At 35.8% G+C, this 26563-nt stretch overlaps 2 protein-coding genes across 2 annotated transcripts; both read left to right on the top strand.

The window, feature by feature from the left end:
- Window positions 1-564: 564 nt before the first annotated feature.
- LOC112713120 (putative F-box/LRR-repeat protein 21) lies at window positions 565-4090 on the top strand. Its single transcript, XM_025765864.3, has 2 exons — window positions 565-1103; window positions 3040-4090. The coding sequence occupies exons 1-2, from the start codon at window positions 676-678 to the stop codon at window positions 3962-3964; spliced, it is 1353 nt and encodes a 450-aa protein (XP_025621649.1). The 5' UTR covers window positions 565-675; the 3' UTR covers window positions 3965-4090.
- Window positions 4091-21594: 17504 nt separating this feature from the next.
- Window positions 21595-25114, top strand: LOC112712537 (putative F-box/LRR-repeat protein 9). Its single transcript, XM_025765449.2, has 2 exons — window positions 21595-22071; window positions 24095-25114. Exons 1-2 carry the CDS (start codon window positions 21638-21640, stop codon window positions 24933-24935), a joined length of 1275 nt encoding a protein of 424 aa, XP_025621234.1. The 5' UTR covers window positions 21595-21637; the 3' UTR covers window positions 24936-25114.
- Window positions 25115-26563: the final 1449 nt, after the last annotated feature.

Here is a 26563-nt window from a genome sequence, read left to right as displayed (position 1 = left end):
AAATATTATTAAACATATTTTTCTTAAATAATAAATTAAAATAATACAACATATATAATAATTATTAGTTGAAATAAAACATAAAAATAATATTTACTTATTTATTTCTTTATTTTTGTGGATACGCGGATACCAACACAAAATCCGCAATCCGATCTGACTAGTGTGCGGATCTTATCCGATCCGATCCGATAGTCTTGTAGATCGGATCCATATCCGTAATTTTTAAATCGGATTCGGATAAACACGGTGGATATGTGGATCGGATCTGATCCATAAACACCCCTAAGTTGCACCATTTACAAATCCTTATTTTTTTTAAAATTTAAACGAAATTATGAGAAATAAATTAAATTAATTATCATCTGATTTTATTTTATTTTTAACTATATTATTCACATTGTTCACTAAACTCATTATCTCCCTATACTTTATCTTTTTAAAATTGTGTATAACAAATTAACAATTATTTAATTATTTGTTCTATCTTGCGCATCAAGTAGCAAAGACGTGTATATAATTAAATAAGCAACCGTAGGCTCCTGCAAATAATCCGCATTTTGACGCTGCAGAAAAGTAGAGTCCTGAAAATGCATTGTTCTCTCGAGTCTCGCAAAACAAAGAAGAAAAAGAAGAATAATAAATCCCTATGATCTCGATACACGAAAAAGAGAAATGCATCTTCATTGTCGGAGTTATGAGACGCAAGCGGAATTCCGACGCCGCTTGTTTGCACCAGAATCGCCGCCTTCATCATTCAGTTGGTATACGAATCCATTATTGCGCCACCCCCGCCAAGAAGAGAGGAGTAGTAGGAACTGGCTCCATCTTCCGGTGGAACTCATTCTTATCATCTTCGAGAAGCTCGGAGCCATAGAGGTTCTCACCAGTGTCCAGCGAGTGTGCATGCTTTGGCGGACCATCTGCAAGGATCCGTACACGTGGCGCGTGATCAACATGCGCATCGTCGGGGTTCCCAAATTCATGGACTACCAATTGAGTTCGCTGTGCCTCCGTACCATCGAACGCAGCTGCGGTCTCTTGGTGGACATAAGTATTGACTATTTTGCTACCGAGGATCTCCTCAACCACATCGCTAATTCGTAAGTGCATCTATACATAGTAGTTACATACATATATACGTATACATGTACATATTCTATTGTGGAAAATTGTCGATTATGGATTCTCAAAAAAAATTCTCATAATTTGGAAGTGACTAACGTACACTTGATATATAAACAAATATTTTAATTTAGTATCAAATTAGTTAGTGTTATATTTATGCTTGGTTTGGTAAACAATTTTAGAAAAGCATAATGTAGTGAGCTGCTAGACGCCCACACTTTTTAACAAGTGCATTACTAATTTCAAATAAGACTAAAGTAGTTTTTTGTTTTCAATATTTGGAGTAAGTTTTAAAGTTATCTTTAACATTTAAATCGTCCTATTTAAATTCTTAACGTTTTAAAATTGACTCAATATTAGAGATCTGTAACATTAAGAATTTAAATAGGATGAAAACATTTGAAACAAAAATGATACATCGAAATAAATTTTAATTTTATCCTTTCAATAATATCAATTTTTTACTATATATATTTATTTAACTATTTTTAATCACATTTAAATAAATTACACCTAATCATAATTTTATTCTTAAATATTTTTACTCATCATGAAATATTTGTAAAATGAATTTATTTAGAATGAAAGTAATGTGATTAAGTCTAATTAACTTAGATGTGATTAAAAAATAATTGAACAAGTAAAAAATTGATATTATTGAAAGGATAAAATTATAATTTATTTCTATGTATAATTTTTGTCCCGAACGTTCTTGTTCTATTTAAGTCCCTAACGTTTTAAAATTGTCTCAATTTTGTCAGGACAACATTAAGCCAATTTTGACTTCAATAGGATAATTTAAACGTTAATGATAACTTTGAGACTTATCCCAAACATCGAAGACAAAAACGATACTTTACCCTTTCAAATAATAAAAAAATTGTACATTATTGAAAAATGAAGTTGGATTGTTGATTATAAACGCTAATTTTCTCTAACTATCTTTTTTCTCTAATGTATTTTCGTTTATGAGTGTATTTTTCACTAAAAACTCCATGTCTCAAATTTTGAGTGAGTTTTCTTTTTATAGAAGAAAATGGGATGGTGGCAGTTGAAAATCTTGAATTTTCATAAAATTTTAATGTAATTCTCATTTGGCAATTTGATTATCTTAACTTTCATGACACTGCAGTTTTAATTTGATAGAAATCATGGGCTTTTGTTAATTTTCTGCATTTTTTTTCTTTTTCTAGTCCAAATAAGTTGCATTATTTACGAGTTGTCATTTGATTTTATGCATGCTTGTGTCTCTTTGATTGATTTTACCTTTAATATACTCTAAAGTTTATACAAAAGATCACTCTTTGTTTGTCTAATAATATTAGTTAACAATAAACTAAACTAGACATTTTTGTTAAATTTTAATAAAATAATTTCATTAACTATCATAAAAGATATGAAAATATAATTCTAATTAGAGAGTTATCAAGATATTATTAGCACTTTGTTTTGTGTTATATTCGATAAATAAAAAATTATATGTTTATAGGTACAGTTGTTAAAAGTTAAGATGTTTTTAAAAATACTTAAAAATTAGTTTTTAAAATTAATTTATATTTATCAAAATTAAAAAATTTGAGCTAATAAAAAATTTAATTATAAAATTTATTTTACTAAATATAATTATTATTAATTGCCAATGAGATATAGTTCAAATGATATAGTCTTTTTATACTCATCTAAGAGATCGCGAGTTTAAGTCTTCCTATTTGATTAAAAAAACAATTATTATTAATTGTACTTATTAAAAGTTATTTTTCTTAAAAATTTAATTTAATATTTTTAAATTTAAAATTTAAAATCTTATCTAAATAATGATAAAAAATAATAAATTTTATTAGGCATATACAAGGCATCATAAAATTCATTTTAATAATAATGTGATGATTGTATTGGTGATTTGATATACAGTTGTGGAAGTCGTCTTCGGCGTTTACGGCTTAAGAAGTGCTTCACACTCGCACACATATCAAATAAAGTGATATGTGACTTAGCTAAAAAGTTTCCTTTGCTTGAGGAGCTTGATATTACCCATTGCTACTGTTTTCACCCTATTTCTTTATTAGAATCTTTTGGTCAAGCTTGCCCTCTTCTAAAAACCTTCAAATTCAACCACCACCGCCAACTTTTTTATTATTATGATTACATTTCTTCTATTGACGTCCGCGCCGGTAATGCATTTGCATATGCTATTGCACGAAGCATGCCACAGTTACACCATCTCCAACTTCTTGGAAGCACGTTGGATTGTGATGGTTTGGATGCTATTCTTAACGGTTGTCCACATCTGGAATCTCTAGATCTACGTCACTGTATCAACCTTGATACGAAAAGAGAAGTAATAATAGAAATGTTGCAAGGAAGAATCATGAATTTTAGACTTCCAATTCCAGGTGCATCAACAATTGACTATGAGTTTTGTTTGTTACTACCTTATGAAAAGGCACTCAAGAATTGGGAATTCAACTATTTAGTAGAGCAATGGCACCGGTTTCATCAAGCTACCATGAAGAATGAAAACATAGTCAAACTTGGCTTAGTAGTAAAATATGAAGACGAGGAGGTTTGGGAGGATATCGATATGATATGGGTCACTATGAAAATTAGAAGAAGGCATAGACGAGAGAGTAGTAATAATTTCAAAGCGCTTCAAAGATCACGCCAGAAAAGAAAAGAAACATGGAGAAGAAAAGGAAAGAAACATGGAGAAAAGGCAAGCAAGATTGACCTCAGGAGCATGTGTTTTGGAGAACAAGAGGAGGTGTGGGAGGATAGAGAAATCATATGGCCAATTTTGAAAACTAAAAGATGTGCAATTGATGATTTAATTTTCTAGCTATTTTGAGTGTTTATTATTGGTTTGAGTAAAGTATCGTTTTTGTCCTCAACGTTTGGGGTAAGTCTTATTTGTGTTTCTAATGTTTAAATCGTCCTATTTGTATCTCTAACGTTTATAAAAGTGATTCAATGTTATCATACTATCAATTATACTAACAAATCAGATTATATTTTTCAATTATTCTCACTTGGATGTATTTTTTTTCAATTATGTCTCACTTGGATGTGTTCGATTTTAATATTTTATACCAACTATCTGTGTTTAGATTCAATTATGTCCTTAGAAAAGTGAATTATGTAAATGTTGTAGGAATTAATTTCAATTTTTGATGAGCTATTTTGCAGAGTGGATCATTGATTTTATCCCAGACATTTGTATTCTAACTTTAAAAAGAGGTTTTTAAAACTCAAACTAAAGCGTTCATGATGTATAATTGACGGCAGGATAACATTGAATCACTTTAACAAACGATAGAGATACAAATAGGACGATTTAAACGTTAGGGACACAAATAGAATTTACCTCAAATATTGGGGACAAAAACAATACTTTACTCTATTGGTTTTGTTGGTTTGGTACAAGATATTATTTGTTGATAAGAAATTAAATATGATATTTTTTTATCGCATTGTTTATTTTCTTTGTCTTGTTTTTGATGACTATACCAAAAAAGATTTATAGATATGTCGTAAAAGATTTTTGTATTTAATATTGAGTGTTTGCTATGATGCCTAAAAAGTATTGTTTAGTTACTAAAATAAGTAAAATAATTAATTTTAAATTTAAAAGTATAAAAGTTAAAAAACTTTAAATATTTTAAAGTTATTATAAAAAGTTAGGGGTAAGTACTGTTTTGGTCCCTAAAGTTGAGCGTGAAAATCGAAACCGTCCCTCATCTAATTTTCGATTTAGAATCGTACTTAAAGTTTTTTTTATATAAAAATCGTCCTTTTAATTTTTTTTTTGACAAAAATATCCTCACCACTACCAACACAATTACCTCCACCACCACCACCAACACCAACATCACCGCCACAACCAACACCAACACCAACACCACCCCCCACCCACTGCCACTCCATCACCATCTGCATCACACCAACCAAAACTCAGAAAATTAACATCATCATCATTATTCTCATCAGAATCCAGAGCTCAGATCTAGAATTCAAATGAAAAACAAATCCAAAACTCAAACTCAAAAAAACAAGAACTCAACTCAGAAAATCATCATCATCATCATCAGAGTTCTAGAGGAGGTGGCGACGACGAGAGCGAGGCGGCGACAACGAGGGCGAGGAGGAGGAGCAGAAACGGCTCGACGAGGAGGGCGAGGCGCGAGGGCACAGCGGCGGCGCGAGGGCGAGGAGTGGCGGCGGCGAGGACCCCTTCTCTCCCCCCTCCTCCCTGTTTCTCTCCCCCTTTTTTTCTCTCATTTCTTTCGGCGACGGCGACGGCGACGACAGCTCCAACGTTCGCTGGCGCTGGCGCCGTCCTCCTCCCCCCTTCCCTTCCCCTCCCCTCCCCCTTTGTATACCTTTTTCTCCCTCCTCTCCCCCACGTGTTTCTCCCCCCTTCTCCCCGCGAACACGTATTTTTTATTTTATTTTATAACTTTTATTATTAAAATAGGAATAGGGATAGTTTAGGAATAACATACAAAATTTTATTAAAAATGATGATTTTAATATGAAAAAAATGTTAAGGACGATTTTAAATCGAAAATTAGATGAGGGACGGTTTTGATTTTCACGCTCAACTTTAGGGACCAAAACAGTACTTACCCCTAAAAAATAATTTAGGTAAAAATTAGACAGCAAACAAAAGACACCATAGAATTTGGCTTTAATATTGAGTAAACTAACTAAGAAGTGTTACAACTATGCTTAGATTTTGCTTTTGGCAGTGATAGGTTAATATCTTGGTCTATGATTAATGCCAACTAGTATTTTTATCCTTAATAATATTACGAAAATATAAAATTTTTAAAACAATGATCCATTTTATTCTGGCAGTATAGATTATGCATGGTACAAAAAATTTATAAAATTAAACTATTTTTACAAAAAAAGTCGTAGGTTAATAAAAGTCTATGGCTAAGAAGACTAAAGTATGTATCTATAGATAAAAAATTAAATAATAAAATTTTTAGTTATTATTTTTATATGAAAAAGTCTAATTTTTTATTAATAATTAATTTTAACATTCGTTATCTAAAATTTAAAACAATTTAACGTGTATACTTTTATGTTTAATTAGGTATTAACTGTTAAATCTGTTGCACAAATAAAAATAATTAATTTATATACTTGCTATTTAAAAATAATATTTTTTCTCTCTATGTATATAAAAATATAATTAGATATTAGCATAAAAAAATTATACTGATAGTTATAAAATTAACTCAAATTATTTTTTTTAAATAATTGAATCTTGATTCTAACTTTTAATTATAACATTAGTATTCTCTCCAAATTTTATATAATAAATATTTGAAAGAAGAGCAATGAAAATATAAATTAGAAAGATAAGCAGTGAAAATTTAAAACTAAATAAAAAACTAAAAAAATATGTATATAATAACAATAATAATAATATTTTTATTTAAATTATATTATTTTGTTAATTTTATTTTCTGTAGAAGAGAAAGATAGAAAAAATAGAAAATGAGAGAAAAGAGACAGAAAGATAAAGATGAAGAATGAGAGTGTGAGTGAGAGTGAGAGTTTGTTAATTTTGGAAAAAAAAATTTATTATAAAAAATATCGGATGACATATTTTTAATTTGTCAAATTACTAATATAAAATATAAATTATATATAGAGTAAAATAGTAGAGATAAATAAAAAAATGGAGAGAGGTAGATGAGAGAATTTAGGAAGAGAGTTTATTAATTTTGAAAAAAAAATTTCTCTCAATTTTAATAAGAGAGTATCATGTGACACATTTGATTATTAAATTAGATAGTAATATATGATACATAGTATAGGTATTGTTACGGTGGGTAACCGGAGATTAATAGAATAGATGGCGCTAGTTGGCCCAATCGTCCGCGGATGGTAGTCTCCAAGCTGGTTCGCACGCTGGAGCCTCCTTCCGGCTTGTATACGTGAGTGAATGGGGGGTGGTACCTGCAAAGACACTCCGATGCCTAAGTTAGCAAGGGTGTTAGCAGGTCTAGAGAGTATTGGGCTTAGAGATACCTGAGGGGTGTCAGTGTATTTATAGTGGTGAGCCAATAACCACCGTTGGAGTAGTGCCGTATCTTTTGGGTGTTAACCATCCCTCTATCTTAGGGAGGTTAAGATATGACTTGATGAAGCGGTTAGAGAGATTTTAGGGGCGGTTGCTCATTTAAATGAGTGTTTATCTGCCAGCTAATCTCATGTCCGACTTCTTTAGAGTAAGTCGTATTTAACACCGACTTCTTAGTATGAAGGTCGGTGCTTAGCAAGGCTCAGTTCTTCGGATTAGGCCTTTTTATTTGGACCTGGGCCTTTATTATTGAGGCAGGGTATGAACAATGCCCCTACTTGAGCCCAAGGTCTTTATAAGACTTGGGTTCGAGTATTTTACTCGGGGTCGTAGTCGACTTGTTGGAGGACCGACGTGATTTTCTGAAATCGACGTGACTTTTCCGCGTCTTTTTGGTTCTGACAGTTACGTCTAATCAAGCGTCGTGTCCGTTAGGGATGTGCGTAGACTTTGGTAACGGTGCATTCTCATTAATGACTGCCCCGCTTTTACCATTATGCCCCTTAGCATATTTATAAATACTTTCCCTCTCTTTCATTGTTTCGTTTCTGCGATTTTTCAAATTTCTTCTTTCTTTGTTCCTCATTCATTCGTGCTGCGTTCCTGTGCTTCGGAGACTTCTGCTTCTTCTAACCTTTATTTTCGGAAAAAAGGTTAGTTTCTTTTTTCTTTCGCCCTTTTCGTATGCCTTTACTTTGGAGATAAGTAGGTTTGTAGACTTTTGCTTGGTTCTTTTTTCTCCTCTCTAGAGACCTTTGTTTTTGATTTTTTCTTTTCTTTTTCCCTTTGTAGGTTTCCTCATTTTTCCTTAGAGAAAGAAAATGGCCTCCGTAGATTGGGTCGATGTTACTGTTCTGGGGGAGGAGCCGTTGGTTGATGCGGAGTTTATTACTCATCTTCGCACCCACCACCGGCTCTGTACTTCGGATGAGGATGAGCCTAAGTATGAATTGCTTGTCCCTGGTTCAGAGGACCGAGTTTGTCATGGGAGAGCCAATGAAACGGCTCCCCATTTCTTCTTTATGTATGAGTGCATGATCACCCGTCTGGGCGTCTTTCTACCCTTTTCAGATTTTGAGGTGTCTGTTTTGCAGCATTGTCGGGTTGCCCCTACCCAACTTCACCCCAACTCCTGGGGTTTCTTGAAAATTTATCAATTTATTAGCCATGCTCTGGATTTCCCGACCCCTCTGAAAATCTTTTTCCATCTTTTTCATATGACCAAGCCTTTTAGTGGGCTGAACAATAAACAACAATGGGTTTCCTTCCGAGCCATACAAGGTCGGAGGATTTTTACCCTTTTTGATGAGTCTTTTCATGACTTTAAAAATTTCTTTTTCAAAGTGCAAGCTGTAGAGGGTCATCACCCCTTTTATCTGGATGATAACTCTTCTCCTCGCTTTCCCTTATACTGGCTGGAGGCCTCCCCTTGTGAGAAATATTGTCTGGATGACCTGGATGAAGTAGAGGCTGCCGTTGTGGGGTTCCTCCGAGAAGTGTGGGGGAGGGCCCCATATTTGGATACTAAAAAGTTCCTCCAAGGGTCTCCGACCTTTGTCCAATCATAGCTAGGTAGCTTTCTGTTAGATTCCCGACTTGTTAACTGATCATTCCGACTTGTTTGATTCTTTAGCTATTGTTTATCTTTTTCAGAAATGGCAAAGACAAACGCTCAAGAATCTTTCCAGAAAGTCCAAGAGGCCAAAGCCAAGTCTCGCGCTCGGGCTGGTGGTGCCAGGGTTATCTCCCCTCCTCCTCCTCCTCGGAACGTTGGGACTCTTTCCAATCCCATGGTGATTTCTTCTTCAGCTCCCTCTCAGCCGCCCCCCGTCGTCCGACCTTCCCATGATCCCAAGAAGCGCAAGACCTTAGAGTCTGGTTCTTCTGGTGAGGTTAAGGCGGATGCTCTTGCGTTCGTCCGAAAGAATATCTATCCTCATGCTCGTATAGGCATGGATGATATGTCTGTTCGGAGCCACCTTACCACTATGATCGAGGAGAGTCTCAAAACGGCGGGGGTCTGTGGCAAGCTCTTGGATATTTTTTAGAAGTCTCCTCTCAGCTCTTTAGGGATGATCTCGAGGGTCGAGGAGCTGGAAGGAAGGATTCGTGCATATCAAGAGCATGAGGGAGAGTTGAGGAAGGAAATTGCCAAGCTGAGGGAGGAGAGAGATACCCTTCGGGAGAAAGGGAAGGTTTTGCAGGCCCAATGCAACATGGAGATGGATCTGAGGAAAACAGCGCAGGCCAGCTATCAAAGCTTATTCAAAGATCTTGTGTCTGTGAAGACTGATCTGTTGAATTCTCGGAAAGCATATGATGAGTTGGAGGACTCTATTGCTGACGGCGCCGAGGAGTCTTGGAGGATCTTTCTGGAGCAAGTCAGAGTTATTGCTTCCGACTTGGATCTTTCTCCTTTACATCCTGACAAAGTTGTTATTGATGGTGTCATTGTAGATCCTCCTGCCCCCGTAATCGTTTCTGAGTCAGAGTTGAAGACTCGGGGGCAGAGGATTATTGAGTCCCCCCTCGTTCCAAAGATGCTCCGAGTTCTTCAGTAGATCCTCCTATCTCTTCATCTCCCATGGATGCTTCTGGTGGCGCTCCTCCTGACTCCGGTGGTGGCGATTCGTCTACTCTTCTTCCTAAAAAATGATCTGTGACTATTTTGGGGGTTCGGCCTGTGGGCCCCCCGTTTTTAAACTCTTTATTTATTTATTTTTGGTGGTGTTGGTTGAACAATTTCTTCTGGCCTTCCCAGGCCGTGAACAAAATATTAAGAAATACCCTTTTTAATAAGGGTTTTTTAAGTTAAAATAAATGGATACCCTTTTTTGGATAAGGGTTTAGATTACCTTATGCGTGTATGCTTTTTTTTTTTTTTGATTTTCTGAAGTCTCCTTGATCTTTTCTTGAAAACCTTTCCTTTCGGCTTGTTTGTTTTTCTGAACTTCTTATTTAAGGGCTTTTGGGACAGCCTTTAAACTTTTTCCTAGGTTTTCCAATCTCCTTTTGTTATCCCCTATACTCGACTTTGTTTTAGCGAGTTCTCATGACTTAGGTTATTTTTGCGATGCGTTTTTCTTCTACTCGGTCCTTCGCTCCGATTTACGGGTCGAAGTATTTTCGAGCTTTTCTACTCGGGTTCTCATTTCGACTTACGAGTCAGATTGTTCCCGAGTTTTTTACGATCAACTCATATAACCTCTTTACACCGACTTGTACCTCGTCGTTTTATCCTGACGACCGTCTAGGTCGGTTCATGGGATTTTCACGTTTTGTCGAGCTTAAGTCGGCGCGTTTCGTAGAAAGACTTAGAAAAATGAAAAGGATTTTATAAGAGATTTTATAGATGAAAAAGATCTTTATTAATTGGGGAGGTACCTACTTGCTACTAAGGGTTTTGAGAGCCTATTTTCCCTTAGCCTCTACTATGATGTCTCGTTAAAAACCCTTCTCCAGAAAAAAACCTTTAATTTTGGGAAAAATCATGAAGTTGGGAAAAAAGTACATCAGGGAGTAGAGTTTGCTTTTAACTGTAGTACCTTTTCATATTACAAGCATGCCACGACCTTGGTAACTCAGTGCCGTTCAGGTCGGTTACTTTGTAATAACCTTTTCCTAAAACTTCATTGACTTTGTATGGTCCCTTCCAATTTGCGGCGAGCTTTCCTTCTCCTGATTTGTTGACTCCAATGTCATTCCTGATTAGGACCAAGTCATCCGGGGAAAATGTTCTCCGAATGACTTTTTTGTTGTACTTTGTAGTCATCGTTTGTTTCAATGCTGCTTCCTTTATCTGGGCATCTTCTCGGACTTCGGGGAGCAAGTCGAGCTCCTCTTTGTGTCCCTGTATGTTTCCGACCTCATCATGGAGAATTACCCTTGGGCTTTGCTCATTGATTTCTATTGGTATCATGGCCTCTACGCCATAAACTAGTCGGAAAGGTGTTTCTCCTGTGGCGGATTGGGGGGTGGTCCTATAAGCCCATAACACCTGAGGGAGCTCTTCAGCCCAAGCTCCTTTTGCTTCCTGCAGTCTCTTCTTCAGCCCTGCCAGTATGACTTTGTTGGCTACCTCGGCTTTCCCATTGGCTTGTGGGTGCTCTACCGAGGTGAACTGATGTTTGATTTTCATACTGGCTACTAAGCTTCTGAAGGTAGCGTCGGTGAATTGGGTTCCATTATCTGTAGTAATGGAATAAGGTATCCCGTATCTTGTGATGATATTTTTGTAGAGGAACCTACGACTTCTTTGAGCGGTGATGGTGGCCAATGGTTCTGCTTCTATCCACTTTGTGAAGTAATCTATTCCCACGATCAGGTATTTGACTTGTCCTGGTGCTTGGGGAAAATGACCTAACAAATCCATTCCCCATTTTGCAAAAGGCCATGGAGAAGTGATACTGATGAGCTCTTCTGGTGGAGCTATGTGGAAATTCGCATGCATCTGACATGGTTGACACTTTCACAAATTCTGTGGCATCTTTCTGCAAGGTCGGCCAGTAGAATCCAGCTCGGATTATTTTTCTGGCTAGCGACCTTACTCCGAGATGATATCCGCAGATCCCACTATGTACTTCCTCCAATACCTCAGGAGCTTTTGAGGTCGGTACACACTTTAACAATGGCGTTGATATCCCCCTTCTATAGAGGACATTCCTCACCAAGGTGTAGTGTTGTGCTTCCCTTCGGATCTTTTTAGCTTCTTTCTCCTCCTTAGGGAGGATGTCGAATTTTATGTATTCGACTAGGGGGTTCATCCATCCGAGGTTTAAACCGGTTACCTCAAGTACTTCTTGCTTATCTTCTGTTTTTGCTACTGAGGGTTCTTGGAGGATTTCTTGAATTAGGCTTCTGTTGTTCCCTCCTGGTTTGGTACTTGCTAACTTGGACAGGGCGTCTGCTATGCTGTTTAAGTCCCGAGTTATGTGTTTAACCTCGGTTTCTGCAAAATGCCCGAGGTGTTCCAGAGTTTTGTCCAAGTACCTCTTCATGTTTGGGTCCTTTGCCTGATATTCTCCACTTATCTGGGAGGTCACCACCTGTGAGTCGCTGTATATCATCACCTTTGTAGCACCGACTTCTTCTGCCAACTTTAGTCCGGCGATCAAGGCTTCATATTCTGCCTGATTATTTGAAGCCGGAAATTCAAATTTTAAGGAAACCTCTATCTGGGTTCCTCTTTCATCTACCAATATTATGCCTGCGCCGCTTCCCGTTTTGTTGGAGGATCCATCAAAGTAGAGTTCCCATGTAGTTGGTTTTTCCTCCTGATCCCCTGTGTATTCTGCGACGAAGTCAGCGAGGCATTGAGTTTTGATCGCCGTCCGAGTTTCATATCTTAAGTCGAACTCAGAGAGCTCTATTGCCTATTGAACCATTCTCCCTGCAACATCCATTTTTTGAAGGATTTGCTTCATGGGTTGGTTCGTACAGACTCTTATTGTGTGGGCTTGAAAGTAAGGTCGTAGCCTTCGTGAGGCTATTACTAAGGAGTAGGCAAACTTTTCTAGTTTGTGGTACCTTAGTTCAGGGCCTTGTAGAACTTTACTGATGAAGTAGACTGGATGTTGTCCGACCTCGTCTTCTTTTATCAGGGCTGACGAGACAGCCTTGTTTGCTACGGATAAGTACAGAACGAGGTCTTTCCCCGGTACTGGTCGGGTTAGGATAGGAGGTTGGCTTAAAAACTTTTTGAACTCCTGGAACGCCTCCTCGCATTCAGGAGTCCATTTGAACTGGCATCCCTTTCTTAATAAGGAAAATAGTGGAAGGGATTTTAGCGCCGATCCCGCCAGAAATCTAGAGAGGGCTGCAAGTCGGCCATTGAGCTGTTGGACTTCTCTCAAACAAGTCGAACTTTTCATTTCTAGGATGGCTCTACACTTATCGGGATTGGCTTCAATCCGTCTTTGTGTTAGCATAAACCCTAGAAACTTCCCTGCCTCTACCGCGAAGGCACACTTTGCGGGATTTAATCTCATCCCGTGTAGCCTCATGGTATCAAAGACTTGTGAGAGGTCTGATAGGAGGTCGATTTCCTTCTTGGTTTTTACCAGCATGTCGTCGACGTATACTTCCATTAGGGTTCCTAGGTGAGGGGAAAACACTTTATTCATCAACCTGAAAACACTTTATTCATCAACCTTTGATATGTGGCTCCTGCATTCTTCAATCCGAATGGCATGACCACGTAGCAGAAATTAGCTCTGGGTGTGATGAATGATGTTTTCTCCTGGTCTAGCTCATACATCGGGATTTGATTATATCCCGAGTAGGCGTCCATGAACGATAAGTATTGGTACCCCGAGCTGGAATCCACTAGGGTATCAATACTTGGTAGGGGATAAGGGTCCTTGGGACATGCCTTATTTAAGTCGGTATAGTCGACACTCATTCTCCATTTGCCATTCTGTTTTTTGACTAGCACTACATTGGCTAGCCATGTTGGGTACTTGACCTCTCTGATAAAGCCGGCTTCCAGGAGCGCCTGTACTTGCTCTTCTACTATTAGGGCTCGTTCTGGGCCGAGCTTGCGTCTTCTTTGTTGTACGGGTCGGGACCCTGGATAAACCGAGAGCTTGTGGGACATGAGCTCGGGGTCAATCCCAGGCATGTCAGAGGCCTTCCAGGCGAAGAGGTCGGAATTATCTCTTAGGAGTTTAGCCAACCCTTGTTTTAGAGTTTCCTCTAGGTCGGCTCCTATATAAGTGTTTTTCCCTTCCTCTTTACCGACCTGTATCTCCTCGGTTTTTCCTCCCGGTTGTGGTCGCAACTCTTCTCTGGCCCTTGCGCCGCCGAGCTCTATTGTGTGAACTTTTCTGTTCTTTCCTCTCAGATTTAGGCTTTCATTGTAGCATTTTCTTGCCAATTTTTGGTCTCCCCTTACCGTTGCTATCCCCGCTGAGGTCGGGAATTTCATGCAGAGGTGGGGAGTGGATACCACAGCTCCGAGCCGATTAAGGGTAGCTCTGCCGATTAAAGCATTATATGCTGACCCCACGTCAACGACTATGAAGTCTATGCTCAGAGTCTTTGATTTTTTCCCTTTTCCAAAAGTGGTGTGAATGGGCAAAAATCCTAGTGGTTTTATTGGCGTGTCCCCTAATCCGTATAGGGTGTCGGGATAGGCTCTTAACTCTTTCTCATCTAACCCTAGCTTGTCGAAAGCAGGCTTGAAGAGAATGTCTGCCGAGCTTTCTTGGTCTACTAGGGTTCTGTGGAGATGGGCATTTGCTAGGATCATAGTTATTACCACTGGATCATCGTGTCCAGGGATTATTCCTTGCCCATCTTCTTTTGTGAATGAAATGGTGGGAAGGTCGGGTGTCTCCTCCCCGACCTGGTAGACTCTTTTGAGATGTCTTTTGCGAGAGGATTTGGTAAGTCCCCCTCCCGCAAACCCTCCTGAGATCATATGGATATGCCTCTCTGGAGTCTGCGGTGGTGGGTCTCTTCTATCCATATCATCTCGCTTTCTCTTTCCATGACTATCCGGCCTTTCTATGAGATATCTATCAAGCCGACCTTCTCTAGCCAGCTTTTCTATCACATTCTTGAGGTCGTAGCAGTCGTTAGTGGAGTGACCATATATTTTATGGTACTCGCAGTAATCGCTGTGGCTTCCCCCTTTTTTATTTTTAATGGGTCTAGGAGGTGGCAGTCTCTCAGTGTTGCAAATCTCTCTGTATACATCCACTATGGAGACTTTCAGAGGAGTATAAGAGTGATATTTTCTTGGCCTTTCGAGTCCGAGTTCTTCCTTTTTCTTGGTTTCCCTCTCCCTCTCTTTTGTTGAGGGAGGGGGCCCAGGTCGCCAACTCAGGTCTCTTAACTTGGCGTTTTCCTCCATATTGATGTACTTTTCAGCTCTTTCCTGTACATCACTTAAAGAAACGGGTTGTCTTTTAGATATGGACTGCGAGAAGGGTCCTTCTCTAGGTCCATTGACTAGTCCCATTATGACTGCCTCTGTGGGCAGGTCTTGAATCTCCAAACATGCTTTGTTGAACCTTTCCATATAGGCTCGTAAAGATTCTCCGACCTTCTGTTTTATTCCCAGGAGGCTCGGTGCATGTTTCACTTTGTCTTTCTGGATTGAGAACCTCATCAAAAACTTCCTTGAGAGGTCTTCAAAGCTAGTAACCAACCTCGGGGGAAGGCTATCGAACCACTTCATCGCTGCTTTCGATAAAGTGGTCGGGAAGGCTTTGCATTGCGTAGCGTCGGAAGCATCAGCTAGGTACATCCGACTTTTGAAGTTGCTTAGATGATGCTTTGGATCCGTGGTTCCATCGTAGAGGTCCATATCAGGGCTTTTGAAGTTTCTCGGAACTTTTGCCCTCATTATGTCCTCGCTGAAAGGATCCTCTTCACCTAAGAGCGGCTCTTCTTGTTCGTCACGGGAGTTGCGACTCTTGAGGGAGGATTCCAGCTTTAAGAGTTTTCTTTCTAACTCTTTTCGTCGTTCCATCTCCTCTTTTAGGTTCTTTTCAGTTTCCTTTTGCCGCTCTCGCTCCTGCTCTAATTGCTCCAAGCGGCTGTGGACTAATCCCATGAGTTCAGTTACATGGGGCGGTCCTTCTTTTTCTGACTCGCGCCCTTCTGAGGGGTTTACCTTTGGATTTTTTACTCCGGAGGTGCCTTCCCTGTGTTGGTTATCGATTTCCTGGTGGAGGGTAAAATCCACATCGTTATTGCCTGTGTCCAGATTCTCTTGTTCAGAATCTGTCTCCACATGGCCTTCTTCGTGGGATCTGTCCGCCATTGATGGATGATCTCTCGGGTTCCCGGCAATGGCGCAAATGTTACGGTGGGTAACCGGAGATTAATAGAATAGATGGCGCTAGTTGGCCCAATCGTCCGCGGATGGTAGTCTCCGAGCTGGTTCGCATGCTGGAGCCTCCTTCCGGCTTGTATACGTGAGTGAATGGGGGGTGGTACCTGCAAAGACACTCCGATGCCTAAGTTAGCAAGGGTGTTAGCAGGTCTAGAGAGTATTGGGCTTAGAGATACCTGAGGGGTGTCAGTGTATTTATAGTGGTGAGCCAATAACCACCGTTGGAGTAGTGCCGTATTTTTTGGGTGTTGACCGTCCCTCTATCTTAGGGAGGTTAAGATATGACTTGATGAAGCGGTTAGAGAGATTTTAGGGGCGGTTGCTCATTTAAATGAGTGTTTATCTGCCAGCTAATCTCATGTTCGACTTCTTTAGAGTAAGTTGTATTTAACACCGACTTCTTAGTATGAAGGTCGGTGCTTAGCAAGGCTCAGTTCTTCGGATTAGGCCTTTTTATTTGGATCTGGGCCTTTATTATTGGGCCAGGGTATGAACAGGTATATTTCAATTTTAATTTTAATATTTTAATTTTAATTTTAATTTTAATGCAATTAAAGAATGTCATATTGCACATTTTGATTGTCAAATTAGTAATGAATCATTGATATTGATAATGATATATAAAATAGATAGAGTAGTTGAAGGAATGAGAGAAATAGAGAAAGAAAAATGGAGAAGGGAAGAACTCTTTAATTTTACAGGAAAAGATTTGATTTCAATTACAATAAAGGAGTGACGTGTGGCACATTTTGATTATAAAATAATAGATATATAATAGATAAGAAATTACATTCTCAGTTAAAACAAAATGAGATGTTGAAAAACGAGAATATCAATCTTGGAAAAGATAAGTGTAGCACAAGTAGTGATCCATACAAATCTTGTAAAATGCATGAAAATGAAATTACAAATCTTAAGAACACTTTAGCTAAGTTCAATGAATCTTCAAAGAACTTAGATAAAATGTTGAAAAACCAAAAGCATGTTCATAATAAGGAAGGCTTGGGTTTTGAAAAAGGAAAATTTAAAAATGCTAAAACTCCTATTAGGCAACCGCAAGCCCAAAAGGTAAGCATGCCTAAAAGGAATGAAGCCTTTAAACATCCTCCTCAACATGCTTCATTTAGAAATTATAATCACAATGTATATAGATCAAAAGATGTTGCATTTAGGAAACAACCTAGGCAACCATTTAGAAACATGCATAGGATGCATAATCCAAATGTCATATGTCATTATTGTAATAAAGTAGGTCATATAGCACCCGTATGCTTTACTAGAATTAAACATATAAACTTTCGTAGTCAAGATACGAGATGGGCACCTTATGGGCATTATGCTCATACTAACCATCAAGGACCCAAATTCACTTGGGTACCTAAAACCAAATTTTAATTATTTTGTAGGTATGTGTTGGAGCTAAGGATACAAATTGGTATGTTGATAGTGGATGCTCCAAACACATGACCGGCGATGAATCAAAGTTCACCGCAATAGAGCCTACAAACGGAGGAAACGTGATCTATGGAGACAACAACACCGGCAAAGTAATCGGCGTTGGAAAAGTTTGAGTTGATGAATGAGTGATTAATCTTGAGGTAGATTGAAGAATTTGAAGATTATAAACAATGGAGGATCAACAAATTGAAGCTTATAATGGTTTAAGTGAGTATATACATGTTGGAACTCAAAGGATTGAAGAAAGAACCACCAAAGGATGAAAATTTGGTGATTTTGGGCAAAATGATGCATGCTGCATCGATGCAACCAAGCTTTGCATCGATGCAAAGCACACGACGTGCTATGTGCATCGATGCAAAGACCATTGCATCGATGCAAACACGACCAAATTACACAAAAACAAGTGAATTTGGCATTTTTGAGCAACAAAACCCCATTTTTGAGCAAAGTCACTTTTCATTACTTTATGCTTATTTGATTATATGAATTGTTAAACTAACTCCTAGCAAGTTAAGGATTTCTATTATGGTTTAAATACTTTGATATTTCCTTCATAATTTTGTTTAATGATTAATGCTTGTATGCTTGTTTGGTGAATAACTCAAAATAGGCTTGGTACCCCTATTTTAAGTTAATATGCATGTCTTGATATATTTTAGGGGGAATTATGCATGCTTATTATATATAAAAAGAGGAAATCAAATTCTTTTTGAAAGGGGGAATATCTCATCCTTGAGATTAATAGAGAAATTAAACTTAAAAAAAAAATTCATTGTTTTATGCATGCTTCTATGACACATTTTAAACTCCCTTCTTTTTGATAATGTCAAAAGGGGGAAGAAAAGTTTGAGGATATTTGAAGTTTTGAACTTTTGAAAAAGGAAGAGAAGTTTGAGGATTTGAAAAGAAGAAATAAGTTTGCAAAACAATGATTTCAAAAAGACTTCCGCTAAGCAAAAACTTTGATATCTAAATCGTTTTCTTTGATAAACGCCCTTTAAAAGAACAAATGCACATATTTAGGGGGAACTCCTGCAAAATTTTTTTGTGAAGTCTTCTCCAAAGCTTTCTATAAAACAAAGTGCATTATTGTTACTTTCAAAATCATTTATAAATACATATCCTCAAAATTGGTTTGTCATTATCAAAAAGGGGGAAATTGTAAATCATGTTGCTTGTATGCGAAGTTTGTATTCGTAGGTTTTGATGAATGACAAACCAAACAAACGACATGAAAGACAAACCAACAAACAACTTGAATGAACAAGCATGATTGAAAGATCAACCAACATTCAACGTTGAGGAATGAAGAGTTGAAAGCAACACAACAACAACAAGAAACTCAAGTCCACAACATTTGAAGACAAGTATAGTGTCTTAGGACTTAGGTAACTTCTTGTTAAGAACCAATTGCTAAATCTCTCAACACACACTCACAAAATGTTTTGATGCACATCTTGCAATTCGATGCTAGCCAAATGGTTTAAAAACTTGTTTTCAAAGGTACAAAAGCATAGGAATTGACTCCAACAAGTTTGAGATCAATCCTAAGCATTTTGAAGTGATTTTAAGCCATTCTTTAAGGTTTGCATCGATGCACACTCATCTTGCATCGATGCAAAGCATGCAACGACTTGTTGCATCGATGCAAAGATGTTTGCATCGATGCAACCTAGCTGAAAATTCAAATTTCAGCATCAAAGACACATTTGCATCGATGCAAAGTGTTATGCATCGATGCAAATATTTCAAAAACATAAAAAACGGCTAGTTTTGACATAAATGCTCCATCCCATTAATTCCCCAACGTTTCTAAGGTTTGGGGAATCTATAAATGGATGGATTGAAGCCTTATTTCATAACTTTGAGTATTTTGGAAACTATCTTGTTCATATTCTTTCATTCTACACATTTTTAAAGTAATATAATACACAATTTGAGAGAGAAATATCAATTGGTTCAATAGTGCTAAACTTGTAATCATACACTCTTCTAGAGAGTACTCATTTCATCTCAACAATTCTCTGAGAATTGTTTTCTTGTACACCTTGTAAATTGGAGTGTGATCTCCAAGGTTGAGTCAAGAGTTATAAACACTATAGTCGGTGAGGATACCAAAGAGGTATACTAAGTACTCAAGGCAAATCTTAGAGAAGGTATCTCTAAGTGGAGTGGGTTAGTATACGAGTGGTGATCATATACCGTGAGGTGTTAGAAACTAAGGACTCGGATTGTAAAAGGTTTTGCGCGAGCACCTTGAAGCTTGGCAATAGTGGAACTTCTCAATTGCGATTGAGAAAGAAAGTGGACGTAGGACAAGGATTGTGCCGAACCACTCTAAATAGCGTTTGCATCTCTCCAAACTCATCTCTTCAATATTATTGTCTTTTACCTTTAAGCAAATAAATTGTGATCGTAAAGTAGCTTCGTAAGTACTTAAGGAGTGGCTTAAGTCCGATTGGTGAAAAGCTTGATCAATTTATTTGAGTTGGTGTCTATTGGAAAGTAAAAGCTCCTTATAAATGCTTAGCAATTGAGTTAAGCTCTTGGAAAAATACTAGTACAATAACACTTTTGTATATTGTCTTTAAATTTATTAAAAAGATTCATTGTTGTTGCATTACTCAATTCACCCCCCTCTTGAGTAATTGTGCATAGGTTCTACATGTTTTATCTATTTCACAAGTTGGACCTCTGCTCTTACTTTCACACCGTTACGTCGTGTCTTCGCCACTTTCATCGCGTGCCCCTTTATTTTGTTCTCCAAATAGTATGACCCAAATAAATATTCACATCTTAGTAAAATTAACCATTCGCATACATAGTAAAACGAACATTTTGCGGAACATGTGCATACAAAATCAAGCAAATTAAGCAAAATACTAATAATATACTCAAACAAACATCAACTTTAAAATGAAAAGAACCATCTGCATACATACATAGTAAAATGATCAATGTCTGACTTATTTGATAAGAAACAAGTAATGAGACAATAACTGCGGGATACTGAGGTTGCGATACAGCAGCAACAGTGGCACAGAATCGCGAGAGAACGGTTGCGACAAAAATTAAAAAAACATCTAAATTATGATTAAACTTAATTAATTCAAAATTTAATTTTAAAAAAACGTTGTTTCTATTCTTTCTCTATTTCAAAACACTTCTAATAATAGAGAAAGATTGTTTGTACAATTTTTTTTCGTATATTTTTGTTATACTTATAAAAAAACATTTATTTATTTTATTTCTATTCTTATTAATTAATTTTAATACTTATCAATTATTGCTTTTAATAAAAAAGAAGTTAGAGAGTAAATATTTTTTATTAATATTAGTTAATATCTTAATTTTATCTAAATATTATCTTAATTTTAAATTTAGAATCTAAAATTTAATACTTTAAATTTAAAATATTATATAAATATTAATAAAAAATAATAAATTTTATTAGTGACAAAACGCATAGTAACATTCCTTTTGATAATAATTTTATAGAGTTGTGGAAGTGGTTTTGGACGTTTACGACTTAACAAGTGCTACGACGGTATATCAAATGAAGTGTTGTGTGACTTGGCTAAAAAGTGTCCTTTGTATTAACATTCACTTTAAAATTTAAATTAGTTATTATGTATTTATGTATGTTTATTTTGTATTTTAACATATATTTTATATAAATAATTATTTAATAGTTAATTTTTAATATATATATATATATGGGTTGATTTTTACGAGGTAAGCATTTAAATGGTCAAGTTACAATTTTATATTTTATGTATTTAATTTTTTAAAATTTTTATTTTGTCTACCCTGAGGCGCAAGTCTATTGTAATGGCAGGATTTTATTTGGTTACTGAGAAAGTTTAGGGCGCAGTAACTTTTGTATTTTATAAATCAACACTTAATTATAAAAAAAATGAATAATCTCTCACTATTAAATATAATCTCACACCATTAAAAATACTATTCATACCAATACCATAACTTACCTCAAAAGTTCATCCAACTCAAACCCTATTCTTTCTTTTATTCTTTCTATCTTGCGCGTCAAGTAGCAACGTGTATATAAATAAGCATTGTTCTCTCGAGCTCGCGAAACGGCAAAAAGAGAAATGCATCTTCGTTGTCCGAGTTATTCGATGGAAGCGGAATTCCAACGCCGCTTGTTTGCACCAGAATCGCCTTCATCATTCATTTGGTATACGAATCCATTATTGCGCCGCCCCCACCAAGAGCGCCAAGAACAGAAGAGCAGTAGAAACTGGCTCCATCTTCCGGTGGAACTCATTCTTATCATCTTCGAGAAGCTCGGAGCCATAGAGGTTCTCACCAGTGTCCAGCGAGTGTGCATGCTCTGGCGGACCATCTGCAAGGATCCGTACACGTGGCGCGTGATCAACATGCGCGTCGTGGGGTTTCCCAAATTCATGGACTACCAATTGAGTTCGCTGTGCCGCCGTACCATCGAACGCAGCTGCGGTCTCTTGGTGGACATAAGTATTGACTATTTTGCTACCAAGTATCTCCTCAACCACATCGCTAATTCGTAAGCGCATCTATACATATACATATATATTCTATTGTGGAAAATTGTAGATTAAGGATTCTCAAAAAAAAATTAGTTATAGTTATATTTATGCTTGGTTTGGTAAACAATTTTAGAAAAGCATGTAGTGAGATAGACGCCCACACCTTTTAATAAGTGCACTACTAAGTTCAAGTAATAAAAAAATTTGTACATTATTGAAAAGTGAAGTTGGATTGTTGATTATAAACTCTAATTTTCTCTAATAACTATCTTTTTTCTATAATGTATTTTCGTTTATGAGTGTATTTTTCACTAAAAACTCTATGTCTTAAATTTTGAGTGAGTTTTCTTTTCATAGAGGAAAAAATGTAGTATTTTCAACTCAACATATACATGTATATTTGAAGAAAATGTGATTGTGCGTGGCAGTTGAAAATCTTTGAATTTTCATAAAATTTTAATGTAATTCTCATTTGGCAATTTGATTTTCTTAACTTTCATGACACTGCAGTTTTAATTTGATAGAAATCATGTGCTTTTGTTACTTTTCTGCATTTTGTTTTTCTTTTCTAGTCCAAATAAGTTGCATTATTTACGAGTTGTCATTTGATTTTATGCATGCTTGTGTCTCTTTGATTGATTTTACCTTTAACATAATCTAAAATTTATACAAATATCATTCTTTATTTGTCTAATAATATTAGTTAACAATAATCTAAACTAGACAATTTTTTTGTTAAATTTTAATAAAATAAATTCATAAACTATCATAAAAGATATGAAAATATAATTCTAATTATTAGAGAGTTATCAAGATATTATTAGCACTTTATTTGTGTTATATTCGGTAAATAAAAAATTATATGTTTATAGTTACAGCTTTTAAAAGTTAAGATGCTCTTAAAAATACTTAAAAATTTATTTTTTAATGTTAATTATATTTATTAAAATGAAAAAGTCTGATATAATAAAAAAATCTTAATTATAAAAACTATTTTACTAAATATAATATTATTATTTGTATTTATTAAAAGTTTTTTTTTCAAATATAGGTTTACAATTTTAAGTAAATTATATTTCAAAAGACAGTTCTAATAATAGAAAAAGAATATTTGTAAAAAATTTTCTGTATATTTTTCTTATACTTATAAAAGTCAAATTTATTTATTCTATTTCTGTTCTTATCAATTAATTTTAAGAGAAAGTCTAAAGCTGTTAGCAGTTTTATTAAAATCTGACCAATACTTTATCAATAAGAAAAAAGTGAACAATTTTATACCATTAGATGTAATTTCATACCATTACAAATATTAATGATGACTACAAATTACAAAATTTGTTGATTCCTAGCACTCCTCGAATTTTAATTCTTATCAATGATTTGTTTAGTAAAAACACTATATTAGAGAGTCAATATTTTAATTTTATACTACTAAAATTTTAAATTTAAAATATTATCTAAATATTGATAAAAAATTATAAATTTTATTAATCAATACAACGAGGGATGAACGCGGATCGAATCAGATATGACTAAAATTTCGATTTGATCTGCACTAAAATTATCGGATCAGATATCCGCAATTTTTTATTTTGGATCCGATCTCATCCGCACATTTGCTGATTTGATTGGATCGAATATCGGATATATTTGCAAAACACAAAAATATTTTTAAAATCTTATTTTTATTAAAAAATATTAATAAAATTCTTTTTTCTACTCTTTTAAATATATTTATTTTAAAAAAATATTAAACATAATTTTTTTAAATAATAATATTAAAATAATATAATATATATGATAATTATTAGTTGAAATAAAGCAAAAAAAATTTACGTTTTTTTAACTGATCCGGAATATGTAAAATTCATAATTCGATTCTATAAATGTGATCGGATCCGACCCAATAAACTTATTGATCGGATTCAGATAAATACCGCGGATATGCGGATTACATCAATGAATATCCCTATTTAACAATGCATGATAAAATTCCTTTTGATAATAATGTTATGATTGTATTGGTGATTTTATATACAGTTGTGGAAGTCGTCTTCGGCGTTTACGACTTTACAAGTGCGACTACGCACGCATATCAAAAAGAGTGTTGCGTGACTCGGCTAAGAAGTTTCCTTTGCTTGAGGAGCTTGAAATTACCAATTGCCACTGTATTCTCCCGATTTATTTAGAATCTTTGGGTCAAGCTTGCCCTCTTCTAAAAACCTTCAAATTCAGCCACCACCGACAGTATTGTTATGATCACATTTCTTCTTGTCACCTCCTCGCCGGTAATGAATATGCATATGCTATTGCACGAAGCATGCCACAATTACGCCATCTCCAACTTGTTGAAAGCAATTTGGATTATGATGGTTTGCATGCTATTCTTAACGGTTGTCCACATCTGAAATCTCTAGATTTACGTCACTGTATCAACCTTGATTTGAAAAGAAAAATAATAATAGAAATGTTGCAAGGAAGAATCAAGGATTTTAGACTTCCAATTTTAGGTGCATCAACAATTGACTATGAGTTTTGTTCTTTACTACCTTGTGAAGAGGCAATGAAGAATTGGAATTTTAACATTTTAGTAGAGAAATGGCAGAGGTTTCAAGATGAAAAAATAGCCAAACTTGACTTAGTAGTAAAATATGAAGACGAGGAGGTTTGGGAGGATGTTGATATGACATGGGTCACTATGAAAAATAGAAGAAGGCAAAGGCGAGAGAGTACTAAAAAATTCAAAACGCTTCAAAGATCTCGCCGGAAAAAAGAACGCCTACCGTATCCAAAGGGAAGAAACACGGAGAAAAGGCAAGTAAGATTGACCTCAGAAGCATGTGTTTTGGAGAGGAATTACAATTATTATTCTGAAGATTGAATTCAAGAACAAGAGGAGGTAGGGGAGGATAGAGATATCATGTGGCCAATTTTGAAAACTAAAAGATGTGCAATTGATGATTTAATTTCTAGCTATTTTGAGCGTTTATTATTGGTTTTGTTGGTTGGTACAAGATATTATTTGTTGATTAGAAATTAAATATGATATTTTTTGTCGCATTGTTTATTTTCTTGTCTTGTCTTTGATGACTATACCAAAAAAGGTTTATAGATATGTCGTAAAAGATTTTTGTATTTAATAATATTGAGTAAACTAACTAAGAAGTGTTACAACTATGCTTAGAATTTTGCTTTTGGCAGTGATAGGTTAATATCTTGGTCTATGATTAATGCCAATAAGAAATTACATTCTCAGTTGAAGAATTTTGCTTTGCTTTGTTCTGTTTTATCTATTTCACAAGTTGGATTTGGTTTAATAATGTCTTGTATTGGTTTACCTATGATACTTTTAGTTCTGGACTCTATTAATATTCTATTATGTTTTCCCTTACTTTCCTCTTTGGGTGATTATATAGTGAGTAATTAATTGACAAAAAGAAGTAAGATTAGTGAGTAATTAATTCCAAATGAACTTTAGAATCTTCACCAAAAATCTTCTTCTTCCATTCATCATGGCATTGTGGCACACAACAAAAGGCAGAGGGGGCAAGGATAGAAGGTAGCAAACATCACTTTAGTTTTAGTGGGTAATTTATTTGAAGTAATATAATCTGGTCTCTAAATAAATTTTCGGTTCAAGTTGAATAAAGAGAAGTAAAGTAATTTGATGGTTTTCAGTGGCTAAGAGAAGGGAGTTGAATCTTATCATTTTTTTTGCTTGATTATATTTACTGGTTTTTTATGAGACTTTTTTATTTTTGTCTCGTCCCTATCCACGAGACTTTTTTTTTATCTCGTCACTTGGTACGAGATATTTTTAATTTTATCTCATGTGTGCAGCAGAAATGGAGAAGAAGAGAGAGAAAATTACACCCAAATATATCCTGATTCAACTGCTAAATGCAATGCAGCCTACATCCAATTTTCATCACAACAATGATGGAATTTCACTATAATCTTCTTGATTACAGACTGTAAAGTGCTAAACCAACTTACAAGGGGATTCCCACAGAATCATGAAACACAACATAGCTAAACAAAGGAACTCTAAGGACATCTATGGCTTTTTCTTTTAATTTTGCACTCTCTGTCTTTTTTCGCTCTATGGCTTTTTCATACAAACCTTACTGTTTGTCTTTTTCCATGAGACTCAAGACATGACAAAATTAAACAGAAAAATACAAAACAGAAAACATTGAAAGAAAAAAAATCTGTAAGTTTAAGTAGCTATGAGAATTTTGTGCCTTGCACTCTCACTGCTTACTACTAACTCCTTGAATCAAACCATGACTGTTCACCCCTTTTATAGAAGGGGGAAGCTCCACAGTTGAAACAAAACCAAGCTTAACTTTTTTTCCTTCACACATAACCGGTTTGGCCAGAGAGAGAGAAGAGGTAACCCATGTAAAACCCAACATGCAAATACCTCTATTTCTTCCTTGGTCATCATCCTACATCAATCCGAGCGTTCCATCCTTGGTATGCTCTCCAAGATGAAATTCTGGCCCT

This window comes from Arachis hypogaea, chromosome 9, assembly GCF_003086295.3.
Source record: "Arachis hypogaea cultivar Tifrunner chromosome 9, arahy.Tifrunner.gnm2.J5K5, whole genome shotgun sequence".
NCBI lineage: Eukaryota > Viridiplantae > Streptophyta > Magnoliopsida > Fabales > Fabaceae > Arachis > Arachis hypogaea.
This window is presented reverse-complemented; position numbering and strand designations above follow the sequence as displayed.